We start from the raw sequence: 26853 nt of genomic DNA on the forward strand, positions 1-26853 counted from the left end.
TTTACTGAAAACCAGGGTTCTCCTAGGTAAGTTAGGGGCTTGTACCAATAAAGGTCAAGAAGAAAGCAGGTTAAAAGCAAAAGGAGGGCTTCCCTGGTGGCGCAGTGGTTGAGAGTCCGCCTGCCAATGCAGGGGACACGGGTTCGTGCCCCAGTCCGGGAGGATCCCACATGCCACGGAGTGGCTGGGCCCGTGAGCCATGGCCACTGAGCCTGCGTGTCTGGAGCCTGTGCTCTGCAACGGGAGAGGCCACAACAGTGAGAGGCCCGCGTACGGCAAAAAAAAAAAAAAAAAAAAGCAAAAGGAACATTGAAAGAAATAGCTTTGGGAAGGTAGTCCCTAATCCTGATTTCAAATTTTTCAATTGATATTCATATATGTCAAGAGAGTTTAAATGGATAAATACATAATAATAAAAGAAAAACTTCCTGAATCATAAATATGGTGGTATACCTACTAGAAGATCTAAAAGTTTCTACCCCTTAGAAATTTTAAAAACAGAGTATTATAAATGTCTAGTAATAGACAAAAAGACAACAAAATATTGAATAGGTTTTCCCAAACTTGAGATCGCCTGAAAAAACATCACTTTATACATCAAAGTAACAGCACAGCAGATAATTTGCTTTTATTCAATCAGGGCAATTACAGCCAATCAATTACAAGAAAAACATTGTGGGACTCCAGTCAAACGTAACACTTCTTTCAATGTGTCATTTGCCTATTTCCATCCTCCACTGCTATAGCTTTTCGTTTTCTGGGAGAATTAGAAAAAAAAAAAAGTGAACAGTTTTTCAATTATTATTAGAGTATCTAATATATATTCTATAGATTGTTTTGTGCAGTTGCTTTCAAACTACACAGAAGTCCTACTAATAATTACCAATAAGTGCTTGTAAATAAAGCACAGTAATATCAGAATTTTAGTAATCCATTTTTCTAAAATTAAAAGTGCATGTTTAATTTTAATAACTCACTAAAAGAAACACTGGTAAATTGTATTATTTTTTAACATAAATAAAACATGACACAGTTTATTTAACTTAAAACATTTTTCAATTATTTTTTTTCTGAAAACATCCAAGTTCTATATTGTCTGAGGGTGAGAGGGCATTCAGTTTGAATTTTAAGGCAGTGAAGCCATCTTGTGGTTGATGTTGGTGTTGCTGAGGCTTTGAGAAGGTCACTTCTATCCGGAAAGATTTAGGCCTTTAATCGCAGTTTCACATTTAAAAATGCATATACAGGGCTTCCCTGGTGGCACAGTGGTTGAGAGTCCTCCTGCCGATGCAGGGGACGCGGGTTCGTGCCCCGGTCTGGGAGGATCCCACATGCCGCGGAGCGGCTGGGCTCGTGAGCCATGGCCCCTGAGCCTGCGCCCCGCAACGGGAGAAGCCACAACAGTGAGAGGCCCACGTACCGAAAAAAAAAAAAAAACATGCATATACAACCTGTCAGTCCTAAAACTTAGATGAAAAAATAAACACAGATCTGGAAAGCCTTTCCTGTTAGGGCTTCACAGTAATGCATTAAAGTCCTCACACAGCTGGACTGGTAATAAAGCATTTTTACATTAACCTATATTTTATAAGTAACTTCTACACCTTGGTTCAAAGGCTAAAGCTATGAAAATAACTACAACAAAATATTAAACTTGGAGAAGAATATGAAAAATATTAAACAGTTTTATAGGAAGCATAGTTTTACTTCCATTTTGTCATGACTTCTTTCCATGATTTTTACCTTACAAGCTAAATATTCCAGAACCTTGTAATATCTAGATATACAAAGCCTGCCCTGAAAAACTCAGAAGTTGCAGCATATAGCTTCCTCGGCACATATTGCTCCACTCTAAAAACGTTTATGGCCTAAAAGTCAAACATAAACTGCTTATGGGAAAATCTAGCTTAGGCTTAGAACCCTGGAGAAAAGTGTCATCTTCCCACTCTAACTACTTTTTAAATTTGTCTGAAACCTTTGCATCAAGGTTGCAAGCAACCTTAAGGAGAAAATATGGGAACTGCAAAATAATATTAAGAAGAGAATGGTAGAGGGGTGGGATAGGGAGGGTGGGAGGGAGGGAGATGCAAGAGGGAAGAGATATGGGAACATATGTATAACTGATTCACTTTATTATAAAGCAGAAACTAACACACCATTGTAAAGCAATTATACTGCAATAAAGATGTTAAAAAAAAAAAAAAGAGGATGGGAGGAAAGAGAAAAGAATGTGAACAGAACTTACAGTAATTACTAACAAAGTTACTTGCATTTTTTTGGCCATCCTACTTCCTCACAAAATAATCAGTGATAACTAATAGAATTATTAAGACTTCAGTTTCAAACTTCAGATGACAATGCCCTTCTGAAGGTCCCAATTTGTCTTCGGACAAAACAGATGTAAATACAATGTTCCAGGATTAACTGTCTTCTCCTAACTACAGACCTACCACCTCTCCTACCGGATCATAGCTCTCTCTACACTTCCTTTCCAAATGCTGAAAATGCTGTTATCTAAGTCTTATTAGTTATGATAATAACAATACACAGCATGTAAGCATTTACTTTTGGCCTCTCAGGAGAAGAAGTTTGAAGAGTCCTCTCTACATTCCTTTAATCTACTTCTAAAGAGGATTACTGCTCTGTCTTGCAGAATCTCTAGTACATTGGATGGAGCCTGAGGCCTAATGAATAAGCTTCCAAGGGAGATAGAAGACACAGGACTACAGGCTCTTTTAAAGGACCCACACAAAACTAATGGAAGTAGCTCCTAAAAAGACAGCCTCCTCTCTTCTCTTGCTTATTAAGGATTTGCTTCTTAAACACTGGGGCAAATGCTCTCCAACTCTTTTTTCTTTGGCTTTCTCTCTTAGGAGTGGTAATATCACAGGCAAGCATGGAACTTAGTAGAAATAAAGCAGAAATTTGACCTACTTTGATTCTATTATACTAAGATCAACCTAGCTCAACTGATAAAGTTCTGCATTAGGGGCTGGGGCTAAAACACAGTCAATAATGAAGTATCCATTTGCCTTACTTCATTTACTGCATTCCCTTGGAGATCTCTAAGTAACAAGATAACAAACTGAGGTAATAAACATGCACTCTTAGATCTCCAGGACAAAAATACCATCCTAAATGTCTCATAATGCTCAATACTTGCCATACACATTGTGCTACATTTAAGATGTCAAATAGATTATGTCACTTAATTCTTCAATGTCATAAGGGACATAATATTTGAATGATAAGAAAATTAAAATCTGGCAAGATTAAATAACTACCAGAAGTCACAAAAACATAATAAGCAGAAGAATGAGATTTAAATCTAGTCCAATAATTCTAAAATCTGTATCTGTCCAATATGTTACCAGCCCCTACTGTTTTCTGCTCCCTCTCCACATCGTATCTGAAGCACAGCAAAACCATGCCTCTGCTTCCTGGGACAGCTAGTCTATCTCACACTTTAAATTTCCTGTCTAAATTAGTTTTTGCAAAATTAGTTTCTAGTATGATCTATTTGGAAAATCACTAGGTAATACAGTTCTTTCTTCCATTTGCTATTTTTTTTACTATTAAAAGAAAATTAGAAAATAATATTATTTTATACCAAAATCTGACATGTTCAAGGAACAGGAAGATTACTTATTCAAATACTCTGCTTATCTTATGCACAGATTAAAATAAAATTTATTTAAATTTTTTTATTTAAAATTTATTTTAAATAAGAACTATTATATAATTTTAGTGTCTAGACCCATGTCTTAATGATTCTGTCACCATTAACATGATGAAGTGCTGGGTAATAAAGCTTTCCAATAAAGGCACAAATAAAGCAACTTTTACTGTATTAGTCTTATTTTACAGACAGACACACAAGTAATTCATGTCAAAAATACATTCCTTAAACATTTACTTTTGCCTGAAAGTAGTTATATTTTTATATAATGTATGCAGTTTTAACCAAAGGCAAATAAAATGAGTAATTCCCGTGCGTTGGCTTCTAAAAATTCTATTAAAATTAATTTTCAGAACATTTTCACGAATAATGTGAAGAGAATTATACTTGGCGTCTGAAGGAAAAATATAAATGGGAAGAGCAGAAAGGCAGTTAATCCCACTCTACTTCTGTTTCATGTGAACAGAGCTTATTTTCTGTCTTTTCATTTTACGTATAAACTAAATCTACATCAGCATTAAAAATATTTCAAAGGATAAAATTTGGCAAAGAAAATTCTAGATTCAAATATTCTAAGTTATATATATTTTTTGTTAGCTACATTCAAAGGAAATTCTGAAGAGACCACTTACAAAACTTTGTGAGAAGCTGGCAGAGTAGAAGGGCGTGCGCTCACTCGCCCTTGCGAAAACACCAGAATCACAGCTAACTGCTGCAAAATCGACAGGAAGACGCTGGAACTCACCAAAAAAGATATGCCACATCCAAAGACAAAGGAGAAGCCGAAACAAGACAGTAGGAGAGGCGCAATCACAATAAAATCAAGTCCCATAACTGCTGGGTGGGTGACTCACAAACTGGAGAACAATTATACCACAGAAGTCCACCCACTGGAGTGAAGGTTCTGAGCCCACATCAGTCTTCCCAACCTGGGGGTCTGGCGACAGGAGAAGACATTCCCAGAGAACCAGATTTTGAAGGCTAGTGGAATTTTATTATAGGACTTCGACAGGACAAGGGTAAAAAGAGACTGCACTCTTGGAGGGCACACACAAAGTAATGTGTGCATCATGACCCAGGGGGAAGGAGAAGTGAACCCATAGGAGAATGAACCAGACCTACCTGATACTGTTGGAGGGTGTCCTGCAGAGGTGGGGGGTGGCTGTGGCTAACCACGGGGAAAAGGACACTGGCAGCAGAAGTTCTGGAAGGTACTCCTTGGCATGAGCCCTCCTGGATCTGCCATTAGCCCCACTAAAGAGCCTGTCCCTTCCAGCGCTGGGTCGCCTCAGGCCAAACAAACAACAGGGAGGGAACTCAGCCCCACCCATAAGCAGACAAGTGGTTTAAAGTTTTACTGAGCTCTGCCCACCAGAGCAACACCCAGCTCTATGCACCACCAGTCCCTCCATTAGGAAGCTTGCACAAGACTCTTAGATAGCGTCATCCACCAAAGGGTAGACAGCAAAAGCAAAAAGAACTACAATCCTGCAGCCTGTGCAACGAAAACCACATTTATAGAAAGATAGAGAACACGAAAAGGCAGAGGACTATGTACCAGATGAAGGAACAAGATAAAACCCCAGAAAAACACCTGAATGAAGTGGAGATACGCAACCTTCCAGAAAAAGAATTCAGAATAATGATAGTGAAGATGATCCAGGACCTCGGAAAAAGAATGGAGTCAAAGATCGAGAAGATGCAAGAAATGTTTAACAAATACATAGAAGAATTAAAGAACATACAAACAAAGATGAACAATACAATAACTGAAATGAAAAATACACTGGAAGGAATCACTAGTAGAATAACTGAGGCAGAAGAATGGAGAAGTGACCTGGAAGACAGAATAGTGGAATTCACTGCTGTGGAACAGAATAAAGAAAAAAGAATGAAAAGAAATGTAGACAGCCTAAGAGACGTCTGGGACAACATTAAATGCATCAACATTCACATTAAGGGGGATCCCAAAGGAGAAGAGAGACAGAAAGGACCCAAGAAAATATTTGAAGATATTATAGTCAAAAACTTCCCTAACATGGGAAAGGAAACAGCCCCCAAGTCCAGGAAGCGCAGAGTCCCAGGCAGGATAAACCCAAGGAGAAACATGCCGAGATACATAATAATCAAACTGACAAAAATTAAAGACAAAGAAAAATTATTGAAAGCAGCAAGGGAAAAACAACAAATAACATACAAGAGAACTCCCATAAGGTTAACAGCTGATTTCTCGGTAGAAACTCTACTAGCCAGAAAGGAGTGGCACAGTATATTTAAAGTGATTAAAGGGAAGAACCTACAACCAAGATTACTCTACCTGAAAAGGATCTCATCAGATTCTATCGAGAAATCAAAAGCTTTACAGACAAGCAAAAGCTAAGAGAATTCAGCACCACCAAACCAAGTCTACAACAAATGCTAAAGGAACTTCTCTAAGTGGGAAACACAAGAGAAGAAAAGGACCTACAAAAACAAAACCAAAACAATTAAGAAAATGGGAACAGGAACATACATATCAATAATAACCTTAAGTGTGAATGGATTAAATGCTCCAACCAAAAGAAACAGGCTTGCTGAATGGATACAAACATAAGACGTGTATATATACTGTCTACAAGAGACACACTTCAGACCTAGGAACACATACAGGATGAAAGTGAGGGGATGGAAAAAGATATCCCAAGCAAATGGATATCAAAAGAAAGCTGGAGTAGCAATACTCATATCAGATAAAATAGACTTTAAAATAAAGAATGTTACAAGAGACAAGGAAGGACACTACATAATGATCAACAGATCAATCCAAGAAGATATAACAATTATAAATATATATGCACCCAACATAGAAACACCTCAATATATAAGGCAAATGCTAACAACTATAAAAGAGGAAATCAACAGTAACACAATAATAGTGGGGGACTTCAACACCGCACTTACACCAATGGACAGATCACCCAGACGAAAAATTAATAAGGAAACATAAGCTTTAAATGATACAATAGACCAGATATTTAATTGATATTTATAGGATATTCCATCCAAAAACAGCAGATTACACTTTCTTCCCAAGTGCACACAGAACATTCTCCAGGATAGATGACATTTTGGGTCACAAATCAAGCGTTGGTAAATTTAAGAAAATTGAAATCATATCAAGCAACTTTTCAGACCACAACGCTATGAGATCAGAAATAAATTACAGGGGAAAAAACATAAAAAACACAAACAATGGAAGCTAAACAATATGTTACTAAATTACCAAGAGATCACTGAAGACATCAACGAGGAAATCAAAATATACCTAGAGACAAATGACCAGGAAAACACGATGATCCAAAACCTACGGGATGAAGCAAAAGCTGTTCTAAGAGGGAAATTTATAGCAAGAAACAAGAAAAATCTCAAATGAACAATCTAACTTTATACCTAAAGGAACTGGAGAAAGAAGAACAAACAAAACCCAAACTTAGTAGAAGGAGAGATTTCATAAATCAGAGCAGAAATAAATGAAATAGAAACAAAGACAACAATAGCAAGGATCAATAAAACTAAAAGCTGGTTCTTTGAGAAGATAAACAAAATTGAGAAACCTTTAGCCAGACTCATCAAGAAAAAAAGGAAGAGGACTCAAATCAATAAAAGTAGAAATGAAAAAGGAGAAATTACAATGGACACCGCAGAAATACAAAGCACCATAAGAGACTACTACAAGCAACTCTATGCCAATAAAATGGACAACCTGGAAGAAATGGACAAAAATTTAGAAAGGTATAACCTTCCAACACTGAAGGAGGAAGAAATAGAAAATATGAACAGACCAATCACAAGTAATGAATTTAAAACTGTGATTAAAAATCTTCCAACACGGATTCCCTGGTGGCGCAGTGGTTGAGAGTCCGCCTGCTGATGCAGGGGACACGGGTTCGTGCCCTGGTCTGGGAAGATCCCACATGTCGTGAAGCAGCTGGGCCCATGAGCCATGGCCGCTGAGCCTGCGTGTTCTGAGCCTGTGCTCCACAACGGGAGAGGCCACAACAGTGAGAGGCCCACGTAGCGCAAAAAAAAAAAAAGAATCTTCCAACAAACAAAAGTCCAGGACCAGATGGCTTCACAGGTGAATTCTATCAAACATTTAGAGAAGAGCTAACACCTATCCTTCTCAAACTTTTCCAAACATTGCAGAGAAAGGAACACTCCCAAATTCATTCTATGAGGCTACCATCACCCTGATAGCAAAACCAAAGATACTATAAAAAAAGAAAATTACAGACCAATATCCCTGATGAATATAGATGCAAAAATCCTCAACAAAATACTAGCAAACAGAATCCAACAACACATTAAAAGGATCATACACCATGATCAAGTGGGATTTATCCCACGGATGCAAGGATTCTTCAATATATGCAAATCAATCAATGTGATATACCATATTAACAAACTGAAGAATAAAAACCATATAATCATCTCAATAGATGCAGAAAAAGCTTCTGACTAAATTCAACACCCATTTATGATAAAAATCTCCAGAAAGTGGGCATAGAGGGAAGGGAACCTAACTCAACATATTAAAGGCCATATATGACAAACCCACAGCAAACATCATTCTCAACGGTGAAAAATTGAAAGCACTTCACTAAGATAAGGAACAAGACAAGGATATCCACTCTCACCACTCTTATTCAATATAGTTTTGGAAGTCCTAACTATGGCAATCAGAGAAGAAAAAGAAAGAAAAGGAATACAAACTGGAAAAGAAGAAGTAGAACTATCACTGTTTGCAGATGACATGATACTATACATAGGTAACCCTAAAGATGCAGCCAGAAAACTACTAGAGCTAATCACTTAATTTGGTAAAGTTACAGGATACAAAATTAATGCACAGAAATCTCTTGCATTCATATACACTAACAGCGAAAGATCAGAAAGAGAAATTAAGGAAACAATCCCATTCACCCTTGCAACAAAAAGAATACATTACCTAGCAATAAACGTATGTAAGGAGGTAAAAGACCTGTACTCAGGGCTTCCCTGGTGGCTCAGTGGTTGAGAGTCTGCTTGTTGATGCAGGGGACACGGGTTCGTGCCCCAGTCCAGGAAGATCCCACATGCCGTGCAGCGGCTGGGCCCGTGAGCCATGGCCACTGAGCCTGCGCGTCCGGAGCCTGTGCTCCGCAACAGGAGAGGCCACAACAGTGGGAGGCCCGTGTACCACAAAAAAAAAAAAAAAAAAAAAAAAGACCTGTATTCAGAAAACTGTAAGACACTGGTGAAAGAAATCAAAGATGACACAAACAGATGGAGAAATATACCATGTTCTTGGAATGGAAGAATCAATATTGTGAAAAACACCATACTACCCAAAGCAATCTACAGATTCAATGCAATCCCTATCAAATTACCAATGGCATTTTTTACAGAACTAGAACAAAAAATCTTAACATTTGTATGGAGACACAAAAGACCGTGAACAGCCAAAGCAATCTTGAGGGAATAAAACGGAGCTGGAGGAATTAGACTCCCTGACTTCAGACTATACTACAAACAGCAATCAAGACAATATGGTACTGGCAGAAAAACAGAAATATGTATCAATGGAACAGGATAGACAGCCCAGAGATAAACCCACACATCTATGGTCAACTAATCTGTGACAGGAGGCAGGGATATACAATGGAGAAAAGACAGTCTCTTCAATAAGTGGTCCTGGGAAAACTCGGCAGCTACATGTAAAAGAATGAAATTAGAACACTCCCTAACACCATACACAGTAAATTCAAAATGGATTAAAGACCTAAATGTAAGACCAGACACTATAAAACTCTTAGAGGTAAACATATGAAGAACACTCTCTGACATAAATCACAGCAAGGTCTTTTTTGACCCACCTCCTAGAGTAATGAAAATAAAAACAAAAATAAACAAATGGGACCTAATGAAACTTAAAAGCTTTTACACAGCAATGGAAACTATAAACAAGATGAAAAGACAACCCTCAGAATAGGAGAAAATATCTGCAAACGAATCAACAGACAAAGGATTAATCTCCAAAATATATAAACAGCACATGCAGCTCAATATTGAAAAAACAAACAACCCAATCAAAAAATCGGCAGAAGACCTAGGTAGACATTTCTCCAAAGAAGACTTACAGATGGCCAAGAGGCACATGAAAAGCTGCTCAACATCACTAATTATTAGAGAAATGCAAATCAAAACTACAATGAGGTATCACCTCACACTGATCTGAGTGGGCATCATCAGAATATCTACAAACAGCAAATGCTGGAGAGGGTGTGGAGAAAAGGGAACCCTCTTGCACTGTTAGTGGGAATGTAAATTGATACAGCCAAATTGATACAGTCACTATGGAGAACAGTATGGAGGTTCCTTAGAAAACTAAAAGTAGAATTACCATATGACCCAGCAATCCCACTACTGGGCATATACCGAGAGAAAACCATAATTCAAAAAGACACATGCATCTTTTGGACTTCCCTGGTGGCACAGTGGGTAAGAACCCACCCGCCAATGCAGGGGACATGGGTTCCAGCCCTGGTCCAGGAAGATCCCACATGCCACGAAGCAACTAAGCCCGTGTGCCACAACTACTGAGCCTGCACACTACAGCCTGTGAGCCATAACTACTGAGCCTGTGTGCCACAACTACTGAAGCCCACATGCCTAGAGCCCGTGCTCCACAAGAGAAGCCACCGCAATGAGAAGCCTATGTACCACAATGAAGAGTAGCTCTCACTCAACACAACTAGAGAAAGCCCATGCACAGCAACAAAGACCCAGTGCAGCCAAAAATAAATAAATAAATAAAATTAATTAAAAAAAAAAAACACATGCACCCCAATGTTCATTGCAGCACTATTTACAATAGCCAGGTCACAGAAGCAACCTAGGTGTCCACAGACAGACGAATGGATGAAGAAGATGTGGTACATAAATACAATGGAATATTACTCAGCCATAAAAAGGAACGAAATTGGGTCATTGTAGAGATGTGGATGTACCTAGAGACTGTCATACAGAATGAAGTAAGTCAGAAAGAGAAAAACAAATACCGTATATTAACGCTTATATGTGGAATCTAGAAAAATGGTACAGATGAACCAGTCTGCAAGGCAGAAATAGAGACACAGATGTAGAGAACAAACGTATGGACACCAAGGGGGGAAAGCGGGGCTGGGGGGCGGTGGTGGGATGAATTGGGAGATTGGGATTGATATATACACAGTAATATGTATAAAATAGATAACTGATAAAGTATTTTTTAAAAAATGCTCTGAGAAGTTGGAGGAAGAGAAAACTCTTATCAGTACCTTTCCCCATGAGCTTATAGCAGAGATAGGTTCTGAGAATCCCTAAAGACACCCGAAGAAACAATGGAAAATCAATAATCCAGAATGCTAGTTTTCTTAAATCAACTAGCATAAGGATGCGCAGCCACTGCTTTGATGTTAGTTACTTTTCCTGTAAAGAACTGTTGAATTCATCAGACCTGTCCAAGACTCCTGCATAATTTGGAGTTTTATACTCGAGAAGTTTTCTAATTATGGTTCCCAGACCAGCAGAATCAACATCCCACAGAAACTTGTTCATAATATAAATTCTCGGGCTCTATCCCAGTTCAATGGAGACAGATGTGTGGGAGCAGGAGAGGTTAGAGGCTGGCAATGTGTGTTCTAGCCAGGCCTCAGGATGATTCTGATGTATGCTGAACTCTGAGAATTACGACCACAACCAGAAAAAGAAATGTAAGGAACTGGAGAGGACTCTGAGAAGAACAATGAAGATGAACGGAATGCCTGAGACAGAATAAACAGAGGAACCAAGACAGATGGCTTTAGCAAGAAGAAACTTGTGGTACTGACATTTACAAGGCTTCAAGTATATGAAGACTTATTCACAAGGGAAGGTAACCAGATGTTCTCCATTTCCCCTGAGGGAAGACAAAGAAGACGTTACGGACTTCAAGTTGCATCATAAGAAATTTAGGTTAAAATACAATTAAAGTTTGCTGACACAGAGTGTTGTTAAACATTAAAATGAATTGCTGAGGAGTTTGTAGAACTTTCTTCTCTGAGTATCTGCTTCAAAAACTACTGTAAATTATAAAATAAACTCTTGTTTTCTTTCCAGCTAAATGACTACCATCTACTGCATAAGGGAAAATGTGAAAAATATGTTGTTACATTTCAGACCTTTTAAAATTATCTAAAATTTAAAATATCTGAGGTACAGCAACTATCTTAAATATCTGAGTGTTAAAATGATAAGAATACTTATTCAAACACAAAACATATACATTCAAAGTATTTCTTTAAACTATAGATAATGATGTTCCGTAATAGTTCAAAAAGTGAGCAGTAGCACACATAAAATTCTTGGTTGATGCAATTTACATGTATTTTCAAATAAAAAGAAGAAATTGAATACAAATGAATAAGAAGTAAAAGACTGACTAGCTGGTATCTAAAAATTGTATCCTTGTATTTTAAAAACATCACTGAAAAAATTCATAACATGAATACATATATGTGTTACACAAAATGATAGCAGCAACCAAATGCACAGCTTTGCCAAAATGCTTCTAACACTCTTTCCCAATCTTATAGCTTTATATTAATAAGTTCATTAAACAAATATGGTTAACAGGTAACTAAAATAAAAAGATACAAAAAGGTCCTTTTCCTGAGCACCAATAATATCTGGTAAGTCTCACATGTAAAGTAAGTGTGTCATAGTTACAATTCCTGAAACAAAAGTTCTTTTTTAATGTTGAAAAGTCACCAAAAGTTTAAAAGTTTAAGCTTTAATAATTTTCCATGTGTATAGGAAGTCACTATAATGATAACTCTGTGACTTGTTCACCTCCAAAATATTTTGAAGTTGCAGTCTTCATTGACAAAAAACAATTCCAGGAATTTAGTAGATGTTCATATTTATTGTACTTAGCATAATTCAGGAAGTTAACATTTTTCATTACCTTTTCCACCTTTCCACCATTGATGTCACTGGGGAGGAATTTCTTGCCAATTGTTCTCAAGTCTGTCTAAAATAAAAATATTATTATTAACATAAAATTATAGAGAAAAGTGAATCTAAATCTAATTTCACTCACCAACAAAAGATAAAATTACTTAAGGTGTGTGGAACAAACTTTAAATAAATGTCTTTCAACTGATTATGAGATCTATATATATATAAAATCAATCTTTTCTAATAACACAGTCCCATACATAAATTGTTTAAAGTACATCAAAGGCCTTATTTATATCTGGTCATACTTCTCTAGATACCCTTTTAACTTACTAAGTCTTCTTTATTAAAATCTAAAACTTGATTTTATGAAACTATATAGTCTTACTAAAAAATTAATGCCACAATCCAAAACTAAATGACTACTTTGAACATATAAACAGAGTATATTTTTGACAACTAAATTCTATCTAACCTTGATATGCAGAGACATGAAAACACATTACTCTATAGGCTGTGATACTTATGACATAACAAAGCTACACAACATAAAAATATCCCAGAGAACAATACCACTGCAACAGCAAGAAATCGTAAGACTATACTGTAGTAAATACTTATTTCATTTGCTTTTTAAACAAATTACAGAAACAGAAGTTGTGAACAAATGACTAACCACATGAAAATTCCCAAGTACATATTATTCAGCAAACTAAAGCAAAACAAAAAAGAACAACATAGGACTAAGATAAAGTTGTAGGATTTCTGACATAAAATCAGAACTTCAACTACACAGTCTACATAAAAAAAACCAGACTTTTTCAGGATTTTGTCTTCTTTAAGTAAGAAGAAGTGAAAACTAAAGGAAAAGTAAGAAATTTGTTCAGAAGAAAACTAATACTACTCATGAAAAAGGCCTAATTATTTAAGCTAAGAAATTATATCGCTGCTTGAGATAGTGAGGTTAGATTAATAACTAAATTTGTACTGTTTTGTTATTCCTTAAATATAGTAAAGAGAAGCTCTTCATTGCCTCAAGAGCAAAACAAAACAGACTTAGAGTGCATTTAATCACAAAATTTATAAGGGAGAAATTTATATTACACTTAAGGAGAAAATACTAGATGATTAAAATTACTGTATTATAAAAGGATTACATATAGAGAAGTAGGATAGTCTTCTTTGAACACCTACAATAATAGAATATCCTCTTACTTGAAATATCCATATATGGTCAGCTTAAGAAACAAGCATACATGTTATACAACCCTCACAGATCCTTTCCAGTCTTTTACTACAATGATTTATAATTTATTTCTCAATGTAATGCAAGGATCACTCCTAAGTAAAACTCACTGAATGGAACTGCCAGGTAAACTAAGCCCCAAATCCAAATACTTGTTTAACAATGTTTCAGGTTTATCCTTTTTGCAGCCTTCACCCAATAATAGAGTAAAAGAATTATAAACCATACCTCAAGTTGCATGTCTTTGACTTTGAAAATACTAAGCAACATATGGGGAAAAAAATACTTTCCTATACTAGCATTTCCTATATTAGGATTGTTTTGAAGATTAAATAATGCATGTAAAGCATTCAGCACAATGACTTGTAAACAGTAAGCATTTAATGAATGTTAGCTATCATGTTTACTTTAGCGAATATAAAACATGCATATTGTTATCATCTGAACGTGTACAAGTCAATAATACAACTAACAGTTCATAAAAACATAAGCATTATCTTGAAGTCACTCAAAAGCTGAAATATTTAAATATGTATAAAAAACAGAATACATAAAAATTTTATGATACATCATGGTCCTTCATTTCTGGTTTTTATCACTAATTAAAAAATTAAAATAAAATGAGGCATTAATATAAATGAGAAATGAGCACTAGACTAAAATCCTAAACTTTGATTTACTACATACTGTAATTAACTAATATGACCTGGGACACGTCAGAAATTCTCTAAATCCAGTTAATTTATTCCTCTGTAACATGGAAAATATATTACCAATTCTTTCTTCCAAAGCTGTTGTCAGGCTGAAAGGAGACAATATATTCAAAGTGCCTTACACACATATAAGGAATGTTATTTCATTGTTCTTTTAGCAAGATGAAAATGACCTACCAAATCTTTAAACATCCTAAATTCAAAGTCAATTTATGAGTTCTGCAAAGGCAATTCTATGATTCAGATGCTGTTATATCAGGGTCACTAGGATAACTGGGTCCAAAAATATATTTATAGTGAATAAGCAATTATGCAGGAGAAATATATAACACGCACATGTGCACATGCACAAAAGATTCCTGACTATTTTTTCAAGTAAGTTCAGCAGAATATCTATTAGGCAAATCATTTTGTATTACACAGAATCTTAAAACAAATTTAAAAATAATCTTTAAAACTTTTACTGTTACATATTATTTAGTAATTTAAGACTAGGCTATCATTTAATTTTTTTCTGAATAATTCAGGAATTTGAACGCAAAACTACATGCTGAATTTCAAGGTTATTTCTTAATATCCTTACTCCTCATTCTACAGAGGAAAAAATTAAGAACCTCCCTCCTTTCAACATAAAAACCCATGCAGAAAAGAGTTACATAGCAGCTCTGAGGCTGCTATCTTTAGAAGGGCCAGCTTACAAAGTTGGCCCGAAGGTGTCATCTGGGAACTTGGCACTTGAACCATTCCCTAACTGAAACTGTGGTTCACGGCCTAAATTATTTGTGTTAACAATGTGATCTATGGTAAACACCTGCTTTTTAAGGGGGGGAGTCTGGAATTTTATTTCATGGTAAGCAGAGAGTACCTTCCTAAGCAGCCCAATAATAGCCTAATGGACTTCCCTGGGCAGGAAAACCATATACATACCATTGCTTTGTTCACTGCTAGATAAAGGAACAAATTCAGTGTGTTCCCACTGGCGGAAGAGAACATAAGCAAGCTTATGCATGGATTATTCTCCCAATATGTAATAAGTTGTATGTAAGAACTAATAATGCAAGTCTTTCTCAATTAGTGATTAACATCCCACAATCACTCGAAAGTTAAAAAACTTCAACAGAAACACTGTATATACCTGATTTTATTTAAAGGTTATAAACTTGAACCTTAGATTATTTGTCTGGTGTAGACTTCATCCCGATTAAAAGTATTTTTTTTAATCCTATTGTATCGCATAATAGCTCTGGACTGCAGTATTTAACTATATATTTTAAAGAAAATTGTAAAGACAAATTAATTCACTAAGATAATAATAATCATGTACCTCTTATGTACACAGGACAAATACTTCATGTTGACTTATTTTACTTAGTTTCATACCCAATTTATACATAGCTCAATGCTATTTACCTATGTATATAAATAAGAAAAATAAAAAAGAACAGAAGATTGTCACAAAGCCTTTTTCCTATCATCTTTAGGACTTTTTTTAATAAACAAAGAAACTAGGGTTCTTTTTTGTGTGTGTGTGGTACGCGGGCCTCTCACTGCTATGGCCTCTTCCGTTCCGGAGCACAGGCTCCGGATGCTCAGGCTCAGCGGCCATGGCTCACGGGCCCAGCCGCTCCACAGCATGTGGAATCTTCCCGGACCAGGGCACGAACCTGTGTCCCCTGCATCAGCAGGTGGACTCTCAACCACTGTGCCACCAGGGAAGCCCGAAACTAGGGTTCTTTATACCATTTTTTGAAAATAAAATTCACTAATTTGGGTGCAAATCAAGGGAAGTTAAAGTGTCTAGCAAATATTCCCATTTGTAGTCACAGATAACACACATAATTTCTAAAAAACCTGTTGGTCTTATTGAATAAAATTTCAAAGCAGCTAAAAAAAAAAATCACAGGTTTCAAAATATAAATTTTATGTTTAAACCCAAGTTTAACTATGTAAATATAAATTTAAGTAATTTGAAAAGTTATACACATTTATATATTTATTTATACTTCACATGCTCTTATCAGTTGTCGCCCTTTCTGCTTTATGCTAAACCTACTTTGCAGTGACATAATGGATTTATCAGACAGTAATTCTCTTCTGAATTTCACTGATTATGTATCATAGTATATGAAGTTGATTAATAGACTGTGACTGCAAAGGCGATACAAAAAAAACTCCCATAAGGTAACTGCAAGATTGAAAAAAGAATATTAATTTACTTACATCTGTACTTCAAACAATTTTTATAACTCTTCAAAAACATCCAAAAGTCAATCCCAATTATAGATAAGATACAACTATACAAATGGGTAGAGGGAAAGAGCTTGGAAAGAAATATACACCAAAACATTAACGGTAATTATTTGGTTTTATTATTTTACTTTTCTGTATTTTCTGAAGTAGTCGTATGGTACCATATATACTACTTTTATCAACAGGAAAAGTTACTTTGAAAGAAAAAATACAACTGTCAAGAAGCTATAACCTAGCTAGAGTTTCTATGTAAATTAAATGTCAATTTGTTTTCATGAATATGATCAGTTTTTACTGCTATTACATAGCTACTGTAAATGTAATGAAATTCTGTAACGGATCACAGGGTGAAAAAAAAAGGAGTTTTAATTGCATTTTTCCCTTTTTCATTGAATTCTGAATAATAGATGTTAAAGAAATATATATTTCTTATAATTGGCTTATATGAGATTACCAAATTCAACAAACATCCCTGCAACTTAAAATGGACAATAAAAATGCAAGATGATTTATGATTTTTTCTCATCATAAAATCCAGTTTATTCTATGAGATATTTTTCATAAATATAGCTTCCAGATTTAAAACATTTGTAAGTTAATAAATAAAACTTACATTGAGAGCAATCAGGATGATGTCATTTATATTGACTTTGTCAGGAGAACTTGTGCATGCTTCAATGCCTTCATCTGAAAGATACCTGTTAAAATAAAATAAATGGCTTAATATTTTCTAAAATCAAAATTAACCAAAATTATTTTCTTAAGTCTACATGCAATTTTGTTCTCTACTATAAAATGCTTCCACTACAAATACGAGGCAAAAAGCATCCTGGATACTCCCTGTTTATTTACTATCTGATAGAACAGGATAGACAATGCGTATTTTTCCTCTTTTATATCTTTAAAGGGATACCGTGTTAATAAAAGTATCCATATGTTTTCTGAGAAAAGCTATTTAACCATCAATATACTTCTTAAGGAATGAATGAGCTCCTCTTTACTATTATACAAATACAATATCCAATTTAAATATTTAGTAATACAGTAAACTCTTAAGAGATTGAGATGTGCTATAAAAATAGAACCAAAAACAACATAGATTTAAATATAGTCCAACAAGCTTTCTTCTGGGCTCCTTTCTCACATTATCTTCTCAAGTCCCCTTTCTCTAACATAATGTTCCCAAGAATCTTTCAATAAATACTTCTGACTCCAAATAGCACAAAGATAGGCAACTTTTTACCATATATCTTTCACTTTTCCTGTCTCTTTTCAGTTTTTTTTACTCATTTTCTTATTGCCCTTTGTTATTTTTTATTCAGTCCAAACCAACCATACATCTGTAGCAGACAATAATTAATTCAAGAGTAAAAAGATTATTGAATCCAAAGGGGGGAAAAATCATCTCTACCAATTCACCCACACCCAATACAGTCATTTTGAAATTCTTTGATAAATTCTACAATTCAGATATCATCCCCCCAAAAGTCCACCTGTAAAAATGCCCATTAACATTCAGCATCTTTTGTAATCAGTATCAGATACTCCTTTAACCAAAGGTCTGATGCTAGCATTGCCACTGTAGACATTCTCCCACTAAAAAAGATCCCACTACTGGGCATATACCCTGAGAAAACCATAATTCAAAAAGATACATGTACCCCAATGTTCCTTGCAGCACTACTTACAATAGCCAGAACACGGAAGCAACCTAAATGTCCATAGACAGATGAATGGATGAAAAAGATGTGATACATATATATACAATGGAATATTACTCAGCCATAAAAAGGAACGAAATTGAGTCATCTGTAGTGATGTGGATGGACCTAGAGTCTGTCATACAGAGTGAAGGAAGTCAGAAAGAAAAAAGCAAATACCATACATTAACGCATATATATGGAATCTAGAAAAATGGTACTTGATGAACCTAGTGGCGGGGCAGGAACAGAGACACAGTCTTAGAGAATGGACTTGTGGACACAGGTGGGTAAGGGGAGGGTGAGATGAACTCAGAGAGTAACACGGACATATATACACTACCATGTGTAAAACAGATAGCTAGTGGGAAGCTGCTGTATAGCACAGGGAGGTCAGCTCGGTACTTTGTGATGACCTAGAGGGGTGGGAGGGAGGCCCAAGAGGGAGGGGATATAGGCATACATATAGCTGACTCACTTTGTTGTACAAGAGAAACTAACACAACATTGGAAAGCAATTATAATCTAATAAAGATGAAAAAAAAAAAAGATACAGGAGTGCTAATCTGACAGAGCTAACTCCGGCTCTTCCTGATGGCCAGCAATTCCACCATCAACCCCCAACCTTAGGCTGATTCTAAGACACCTGTCAATGTAAACTTTATCTGAAGAGAGCAACCAAAGAGCATATACCTTTAAGAAACATAGGATGAATGATTTCTCAAAAGTAAAAGGACAAGTGAAAAGAAATGTGAATAGGAGAGTACAAAAAGCAATAGAAAATTAAAGCTGATAAACCTATGCATAAGATCAAGGAGGTAAAAGAAAGGAATGTGTATATAAATCAAAGCAAGAATGTGTTAAAAAAAGTTAGATACTATTAAAAGTTGAAGACCATGGCAGTGCTAAACTACAATGATGAATGAAGGCAAGGAGTTAAGTGGGCTACAGAGAAAAATAGAAGTGTTAAGTATGTAGATGAGTCAGTAAGAATGAATGGATGGGAGGCAGGAATAAATAGTACATGAGTGACCATGGAATACAATGTTTGCAGTCAGCAGAGATGGCTAAAACACTGCTTTAATTCAGAATGGCTAAGTTCATTTCCTTATTACCCTGATAATTTGTCACCATTCACAGCCATTGACTGTATCCGGCACTAACCATCTTACAAACTCAGTTCTACAAATATTAATTAATTCCCCCTTTATGTGAAAAGCACTATGTGAATCAGTAATAAGATCAGTAAAATGATGAAAAATAAACATCTTTCTTCAAGGAGTTTACAGTCTCACATAAAGAATAACACAACATGTAAACAGCTATCATACAATGCCAAAATAACTATAAACAAAATGTTATGGGGGCTCAAAGTGGCTGCAGAATGGAAAAGAGTGCACAGAAAGGGAATAGTATGACCAACAACATGGAAGTAAAAAGTATAAAGCACATTCTAGAGGTAATAACTTGGAATGTTACGGCTGGAAAATGGGGAAGAGATGAGAGGTCAGTATAGGTTGAGACAAATTTTATTTACTGTAGGAAGCAACAGTGCATAGAGGGATATGGGTGCTATATTAAATGTTGACTAAATGTTGAGTAATTACAAAATCACAACTTTCAAAATTCCTACAGTGGGGAAATAATATGCAATGACTAATAAAATACTTTTGTTTTCTAGAAAGGTAACTCTTTAGAATTAAAAGATTATAGGATGTCACATGAACTGGAAATGATCTTAAAAAATAATCAAAGTTTAACTCTTCAATTTTACAGATGAAGAACGCCCAAAGATGTTAACCTAAACTTGCCCCAAGATACAAACTTAAGCTATGAAAAGTTAAAACAAAAATGCCTCCTGATTCCCAGTTTAGCAGTCTTTTCATTACAACACACTATTTTTATTTATCAACAACTAATGCTAATATCAGGAATATGATTTTTTTCTCATAAACAAAAGTCAACATCTATACAGATCAATTTTTTAATCAAGTAGACACTTTACCAACACACACAAAAAAGCACAACTAGGTAAATTCGATCAGTGTCTCCGAAGTATATTAAATAAGAATAGGCCTAGTTTCATAGTAAAAGATCAGGGAACTAATATTAACTACGATTAAGAGATTCAAAAATTGTTACAACAATAAAAATACCTATCCTGCAAAATATAAAGAGGAAACATCTATCTAACAAAAATTCTGAAGGCAGAAGAGATAAGGGGGTGTAAATTTGACTTCATCCATGTATAAATCAAATATCATGTGATTTCTTCCAAATGATGCCTGGAGAAGGCTTCCTGAATATAAGAAATTATAAAATATGGCTCAGTCTCAATTTCCAAGTTTTACAAGTCTCCCTTCCTCACCCTTCACATTAAAAATAAATAAATAAATAAATAAATAAATAAATAAAAATCAAAGGACTTGAGCCTCACAGCTTTACTTTGTAATTATCAAGAAACAGGAGACCCATTCACAGGTCTCCCCAGTAACATCTTGGTGATCCTTCTGTCAATACTGGACCATTTTCACAGGACTAAATCTAAATTAACTGTAACTTGAGATTTATAAATTAATCTTTCTGTTTTTGTAAACATTTAAGACTCCAATATCATCAATGAATAAAAAATGTGATAAAACTAAGGTATTATGTCCAAATCCGCTTCAAGATGCACAACAGGAACACAGCAACTGAAAGAACAAAACAACACACAATTCACCAGCCTTAATGTGGTCACTGGGAAAAAAAGGAATTGAAAATTGGCACAGGCGTGTCAGATCTGATCCCTGTGCACATCTGCACGATGGACCTCAAGGGAAGTGAGTCATAATCAGTTCCCAGGTGCCGTCTTTGAGTATGCAAAACCAAGGGCATGGACCTTAAAGAAGAAACAAACCCCAGAGAGCTCTTGTTGACTACAACAGCCCCCAAAGCACACACTTTTTTTCTCCTCTGGTGGAGATTTGAGCACAGTAACATTATAAAACCATTCATTACTATTCTGAACTAAAAATACATCAGAATACATTTTATTGACAAGCAAGGCACTAAAGGGCTAAATTCCTACATGATACTCACGGAATAGACTAATATTTCTCCTTAATTTTACCTTCAAATAATTCTATTTTAAATTACAGTTTAATAAACACTCAAAATTTTTAAAAGATTTTGGAAAGTGCTTCTTATTTTCATAAATAAATGTTAAAATTCTGACTTTCTCAGAGTCATTTAATTTTAGCACTGAGCAACTCTTCTTACTTAAGAAGTAAAAGCTTTAAAATTAATTACTATCCACCAATTTGGGGGAGAGGTGGTTTCCTATTACAAATAATGAAAATATATTTAATAAGAAGGGTCTCACTGCTAAAACCATCTTTACCTCATGTTCTAAAGTTACTTGGACATATAAAACAGACATTCCCAAACTACAGTTCAAGAATCTCAACTGACAGAAAACTGTGATAAAAACAAATACTATTGTTTCAATATCACTTGTTAGATCCAGATAGTGGATCACCATTACCAGTAAGTGGATTCCTAACTGCAAGGGAAAAGAGTGCCAATTTTCCTTTGATCCATTCCTCTGGAAGTAGGTAAAATCCTTGAGTCTAACTTAACTACTGACTATGATGTACACATAATGAGGAGGGCAGCAACAAACTGAAGAGTACACGCCCGTCTAAAGGGGGCGCTCCAGTGACTATCTGTATGAGGATAGGTTAAGCAGCCATTGTCAGATCTCATTTTTAGCTTTTAGTTTTTTGCAAAGCAAGGTACAAGCCAAACAAAACAGGCTTCAGTCTGCATGTGGCACACACACTTTGTACGTATTAATCGTATTGGTTTACTTCAGTTATCTGTTTGTTTGCTCTTATACACTTTCAACTTGTCTTTGACATGCAGGGTTGTGCCCTAAGTGTCTCTCAAATGATATAATATCCATGGCTGACATCCTTTTCAAGCAAAAGAGGAAAAGAACTGTCTTTTAGGTCACTTTGTATGACTCCTGGACAGCAATAAACATATTTGTGCATGTAAATAGTGTTCTTACGGGATTTATCATCAAATCATTTACTTTGGCCTAAATTATCTTCAAACTGCACATATGATAACTCATCCTTACCTAGATTTCCAGACTACATATATTTTTTAGGGGGAAAAATGTTCTAATTGGCCAGAAATACTAAAAAAGCACACTGAAGTTTTCTTCCCCTCCACCTACCTGTACCCGTCCAAGCAATGAATACCCATTCAAGTCTGAACTGAGACATGAATTCCTAAGATAATCAAAAACAGAATCTATTATCACGCATACAAATTAGGCTGATGACACATGAAAATTCTTTAAAATGCCAATAAGGAAATCAAGAGTGAAAACATTCTTCCCAAATGGATAGGGACTCAATCAAAAATAAAGGACATATCTGGACAATGACTGCTACAGGATGGTCTTAACTGTCTCTGAAGAAAACCCAAATCACATGGCCTCATGTGGTTTTTGTGGTCTCTGATCTATACATGATTATTTGCTGGTACATTGAGATTACTAGCCCACATAGGTTATCCAAATACCAAAATGGGAATTTTATAAATGAATCCCTACTTAGCTACAAAGAAAATAATAACTAACTCCCAATTACTCAAGCCAATAGAGGGACAGGAGAGAATAAAACATGACAGGTAATTTTTAAAATCACTTATATTAAAAGGTATCTTTCATCTTAGCAAATATGAACATTGCCAACCTACTGAAAATTCCCAGGACATTAAAAAAATAATTTTTAAAAACTACCCAAAGGTCTCTCTATTCACTCTGCATATCCTGTTTCCAGCCCCACAGTGTAAGTGGTCTGTAACATGCCTGCTGAAAATTTTGGGTTTTGCTATAGGCTTCTTATAGGCTTTTGCTGTACCCAGTCAAAAACACTGAAATGATAACTTGCTAATTCCCTCCTTTAAGATAAAGGAAAATGGCTTATGAACTCCTATTTATGAACCACAGAGTAATAAGATTAGTTAAGGTAACAAGGCTAATAAAAATTTGGGCACAAGGACTTCCTTGGTGGTCCAGTGGTTAAGACTCCATGCTCCCAAAGCAGGGGGCCCGGGTTTGATCCCTGATCAGGGAACTAGATCTCACATTCCGCAACTAAAGATCCTGTACGTGGCAACAAAGATCCCACGTGCCTCAGCTAAGACCTGATGCAGCCAAATAAATAAATACTTTTTTAAAAAACTGGGGCACAAAATTTGCTTCAAATAACCTGGTACAGACTAAATGAATATACTCAATACAATTTATAAATACATTGGTGAGGGGGCGCGGGGGGGGGAGTCACCAACCAGAATGTAACTTGGTACACCAGCATTAAGTTGAATGAATTTATGGTATTAAGCACAGCAAACAGGAGGATCAGAATTCTATTAAAAGTAATTCAGAAGGGGGGAGTCCTATGACCCAAATGGCAAAAAAGGAAAAAAGAGGTCTTTTATTTCATTTCCCTAAAAAAGTACCACTTCTATCACTACCATTTTCTTCCCTTCTTTAGGTTAAGTGGCCACCTACTATGCCAAAATGAATACCACAATCTTTATTCCAACAATTACAATAAGGACCTGAGTCAACACTAGCTTAAAATTTAATTTTCTCTATGGTTTATGTATGAATGGATCAAATAAAGATATGTACTATATAAAGGACCTTTAAGTAACAAGTAATTAGTGTTCATCTTAGTGAGTGAACTAAATGCATCTCTTTTTCAGTTTTTAGCTTTTATGATTTCTTTGCATGCACAAATGTATATTACTTCCACCATTTAGCTAATATGATATTAAATTTTTTCTACACATGGGAAAATCTATTTTAATTTCTTCTCTGCTAACTTTCCAAATTTTTATATTACAAAAATAAAAACACCAAAAGCAAAGACCTTAAAACCTTAACATTTTATGTGCAAATGTTTCAAAAAATTAACCTCCACAAAAATGGAAAGGATAAATATGCAAAAAGTAAAAAATAAAATCTGCTTAGTACTACATAAGGATCTTTTTTCTAAGCAAGTAACTTCAGTAGAGACATGAAGCATTATGAAATGCCTTGATACATCATGATTAACATCTGTATTACTCAAACTTCAACATTTCAGTGGCCAGACAAAAATCTGGGGGCCCAATATTAAAGATTAAGATACGGACATCAGAAAAGGTTCTAGGGATAATCCTTTGTAAAGTCATATATAATGTAAAATATTTTAAAGTGTTTAAATTCTGAAAATTTGAAACCTAGATTTGTTTTTGTTAAGCATTTCCTTTAAAATGCTAAAGATGCATTAGAGAGCTAATTCTGAAGAATGTACTACTTGAAAACACCACTAGATGACAACCTTGCTTCACAAGCATAATATCATCAGCCCATTACTGGAAGCTAAGACTCCAAAGATGTACTAAACTGGCTTTCAAATAAGGGTTTCCAACATTTATTGGGTTTTTTTGGTGGCTAGTAGATATATCAAAAATAAAATAGACTGTTATAATTTTAGAATTTGTGTTTGCTATAAAGATCACTCAGGATTTAAAAAAGAAACTCATTTAGCAGACACTCGAGATATCTCACATGGAAAAAAAAACTGAAGCATATCAATAGACAATTTTCTCTCTTATTCTCTCCTATGTTCATCCTTTGGAAATAGAAACTTATAAAAAGTACACATAAATTACTAGAGATTAATGCTTTTTTTCTGTGGAATAGTTACAAACAGTATTTTCAACATTATTTCAATAGTTGTTTTTCTCTGACATCAAAACAAATAATTATGACAATTTTAAGATAACTATAGGAAGACAGGTGACAACAAATCACAAACTTCTATTTTTTGATCTTTTTTCAGCAATATTTTCCCTATACATAATCCAACCCATGAAGACATTAGTCCTGGAATGTTTATTTGGTATTAAGTAATTAACATCTGAGCAAGTAAAAATTCCTTTGAAATTCCATAATTGATATACTACAAGGATTAGTGGCAATGGGAACCTAACTATGTTATTATTCATTTTTGTAAACCAAACCCTCACATATTTTTAAAGTATAAATGAAGGCCTGGATATTTTTACTTTCATTAATTTATGTCCTTCCTCTAATTCAACATTTTCATACTTAAATTCTGAAGCAGAGCTGAAGTTAGTTTTTAATAAGTCATATTTTAAATATGTGATTTGACATTTCTGTCATCTCTACTTCAGCACAAAGGTGACAACCATACATCAGGTGAAAAGACTCACTTTAGGCCTAATGTCTGTGCACTGACTACTGCAATACAGAATCAAGGCCTGTAGAGGCCAGGCCAAAGGCCTCCCAGGATTAACCCCAGACCATGTACTTAGTTAGGTTTACATGAGAGTTGTTACTTTAAAATGTAAGATATGATAACAAATATTAGAAGGCATTTTATGAATAGCTTGGAGAGACTGTCATCTGATCTGTACTGTTTAGTGAGATGGAACTAGATGCAAATCTCAGTCTCAGCATTTAATAAATGTGGGATACAAAGCAATTTATTCAATCTTTCTGTGCCTGTTTCCTCCCCTACTTGAAAAAAAAAAAATCTATAGAGTTGTTCTAAAAAAATGCTAATCTTTAAGAGCTGTTCTAAGAATAAATGAAATACCTGGCATATGCCTCATATGAAGTTAGATGCTAAATAAAAACTAGTTTTCTTCCTTCTTAAACGCTGTACTCTTTGTGTCTATTCTGGAAAATATTTCCAAAACATAATGATCCTTAAAAATGCCTTCTTCTGAAACTAATATAGTAATTGAATCTACTATAGTTCAAAAAAAAATTCTTCTGGGTTATTAGAAGGAAGGAGGGTGGTGGGATAAATTCGGAGATTGGGATTGACATATATACACTAATATATATAAAATAGGTAACTAATAAAAAAAAAGTAACACATGAAGTATGATTCCACTTTTGATGGGGAAAAGCTTGTATTTAAAAATGAAAAAAAGAAAGAAAGAAAAAAATGAAGGGAGGAAAAGAATGAAATCTGCCAACCAATAAAGGGAATTTACTTGAAGGCTACAGCTAATAGTCAAAAGTGTGTAACCTTCCTTATTAGAAAGCCTAAACTACATATTTCCAACATGCTCTTCATATGGAGCTCACTAAGAAATGAAGGAAGGTGTCAGCAAGATGAAAAGATTTTTATTATTTAATTTTTTCCAAATTTACATATTGGATGAATAGACATAGTTTTTAACAAT

At 35.1% G+C, this 26853-nt stretch overlaps 1 protein-coding gene across 1 annotated transcript in view; it reads right to left on the reverse strand.

Moving 5' to 3' along the window:
* TDRD3 (tudor domain containing 3) overlaps window positions 1-26853 on the reverse strand; it is a 203839-nt gene that overhangs the window by 100186 nt on the left and 76800 nt on the right. Inside the window, exons 2-3 of the mRNA XM_067713741.1 lie at window positions 17499-17583; window positions 12684-12749 (exon numbers count right to left, since the gene is read on the reverse strand). Coding sequence (XP_067569842.1) covers window positions 12684-12749; window positions 17499-17583 — 151 coding nt within the window. The remainder of the gene's footprint in view (window positions 1-12683; window positions 12750-17498; window positions 17584-26853) is intronic.

The sequence above is a fragment of the Pseudorca crassidens genome, chromosome 18 (assembly GCF_039906515.1).
Source record: "Pseudorca crassidens isolate mPseCra1 chromosome 18, mPseCra1.hap1, whole genome shotgun sequence".
NCBI classification, from domain to species: domain Eukaryota; kingdom Metazoa; phylum Chordata; class Mammalia; order Artiodactyla; family Delphinidae; genus Pseudorca; species Pseudorca crassidens.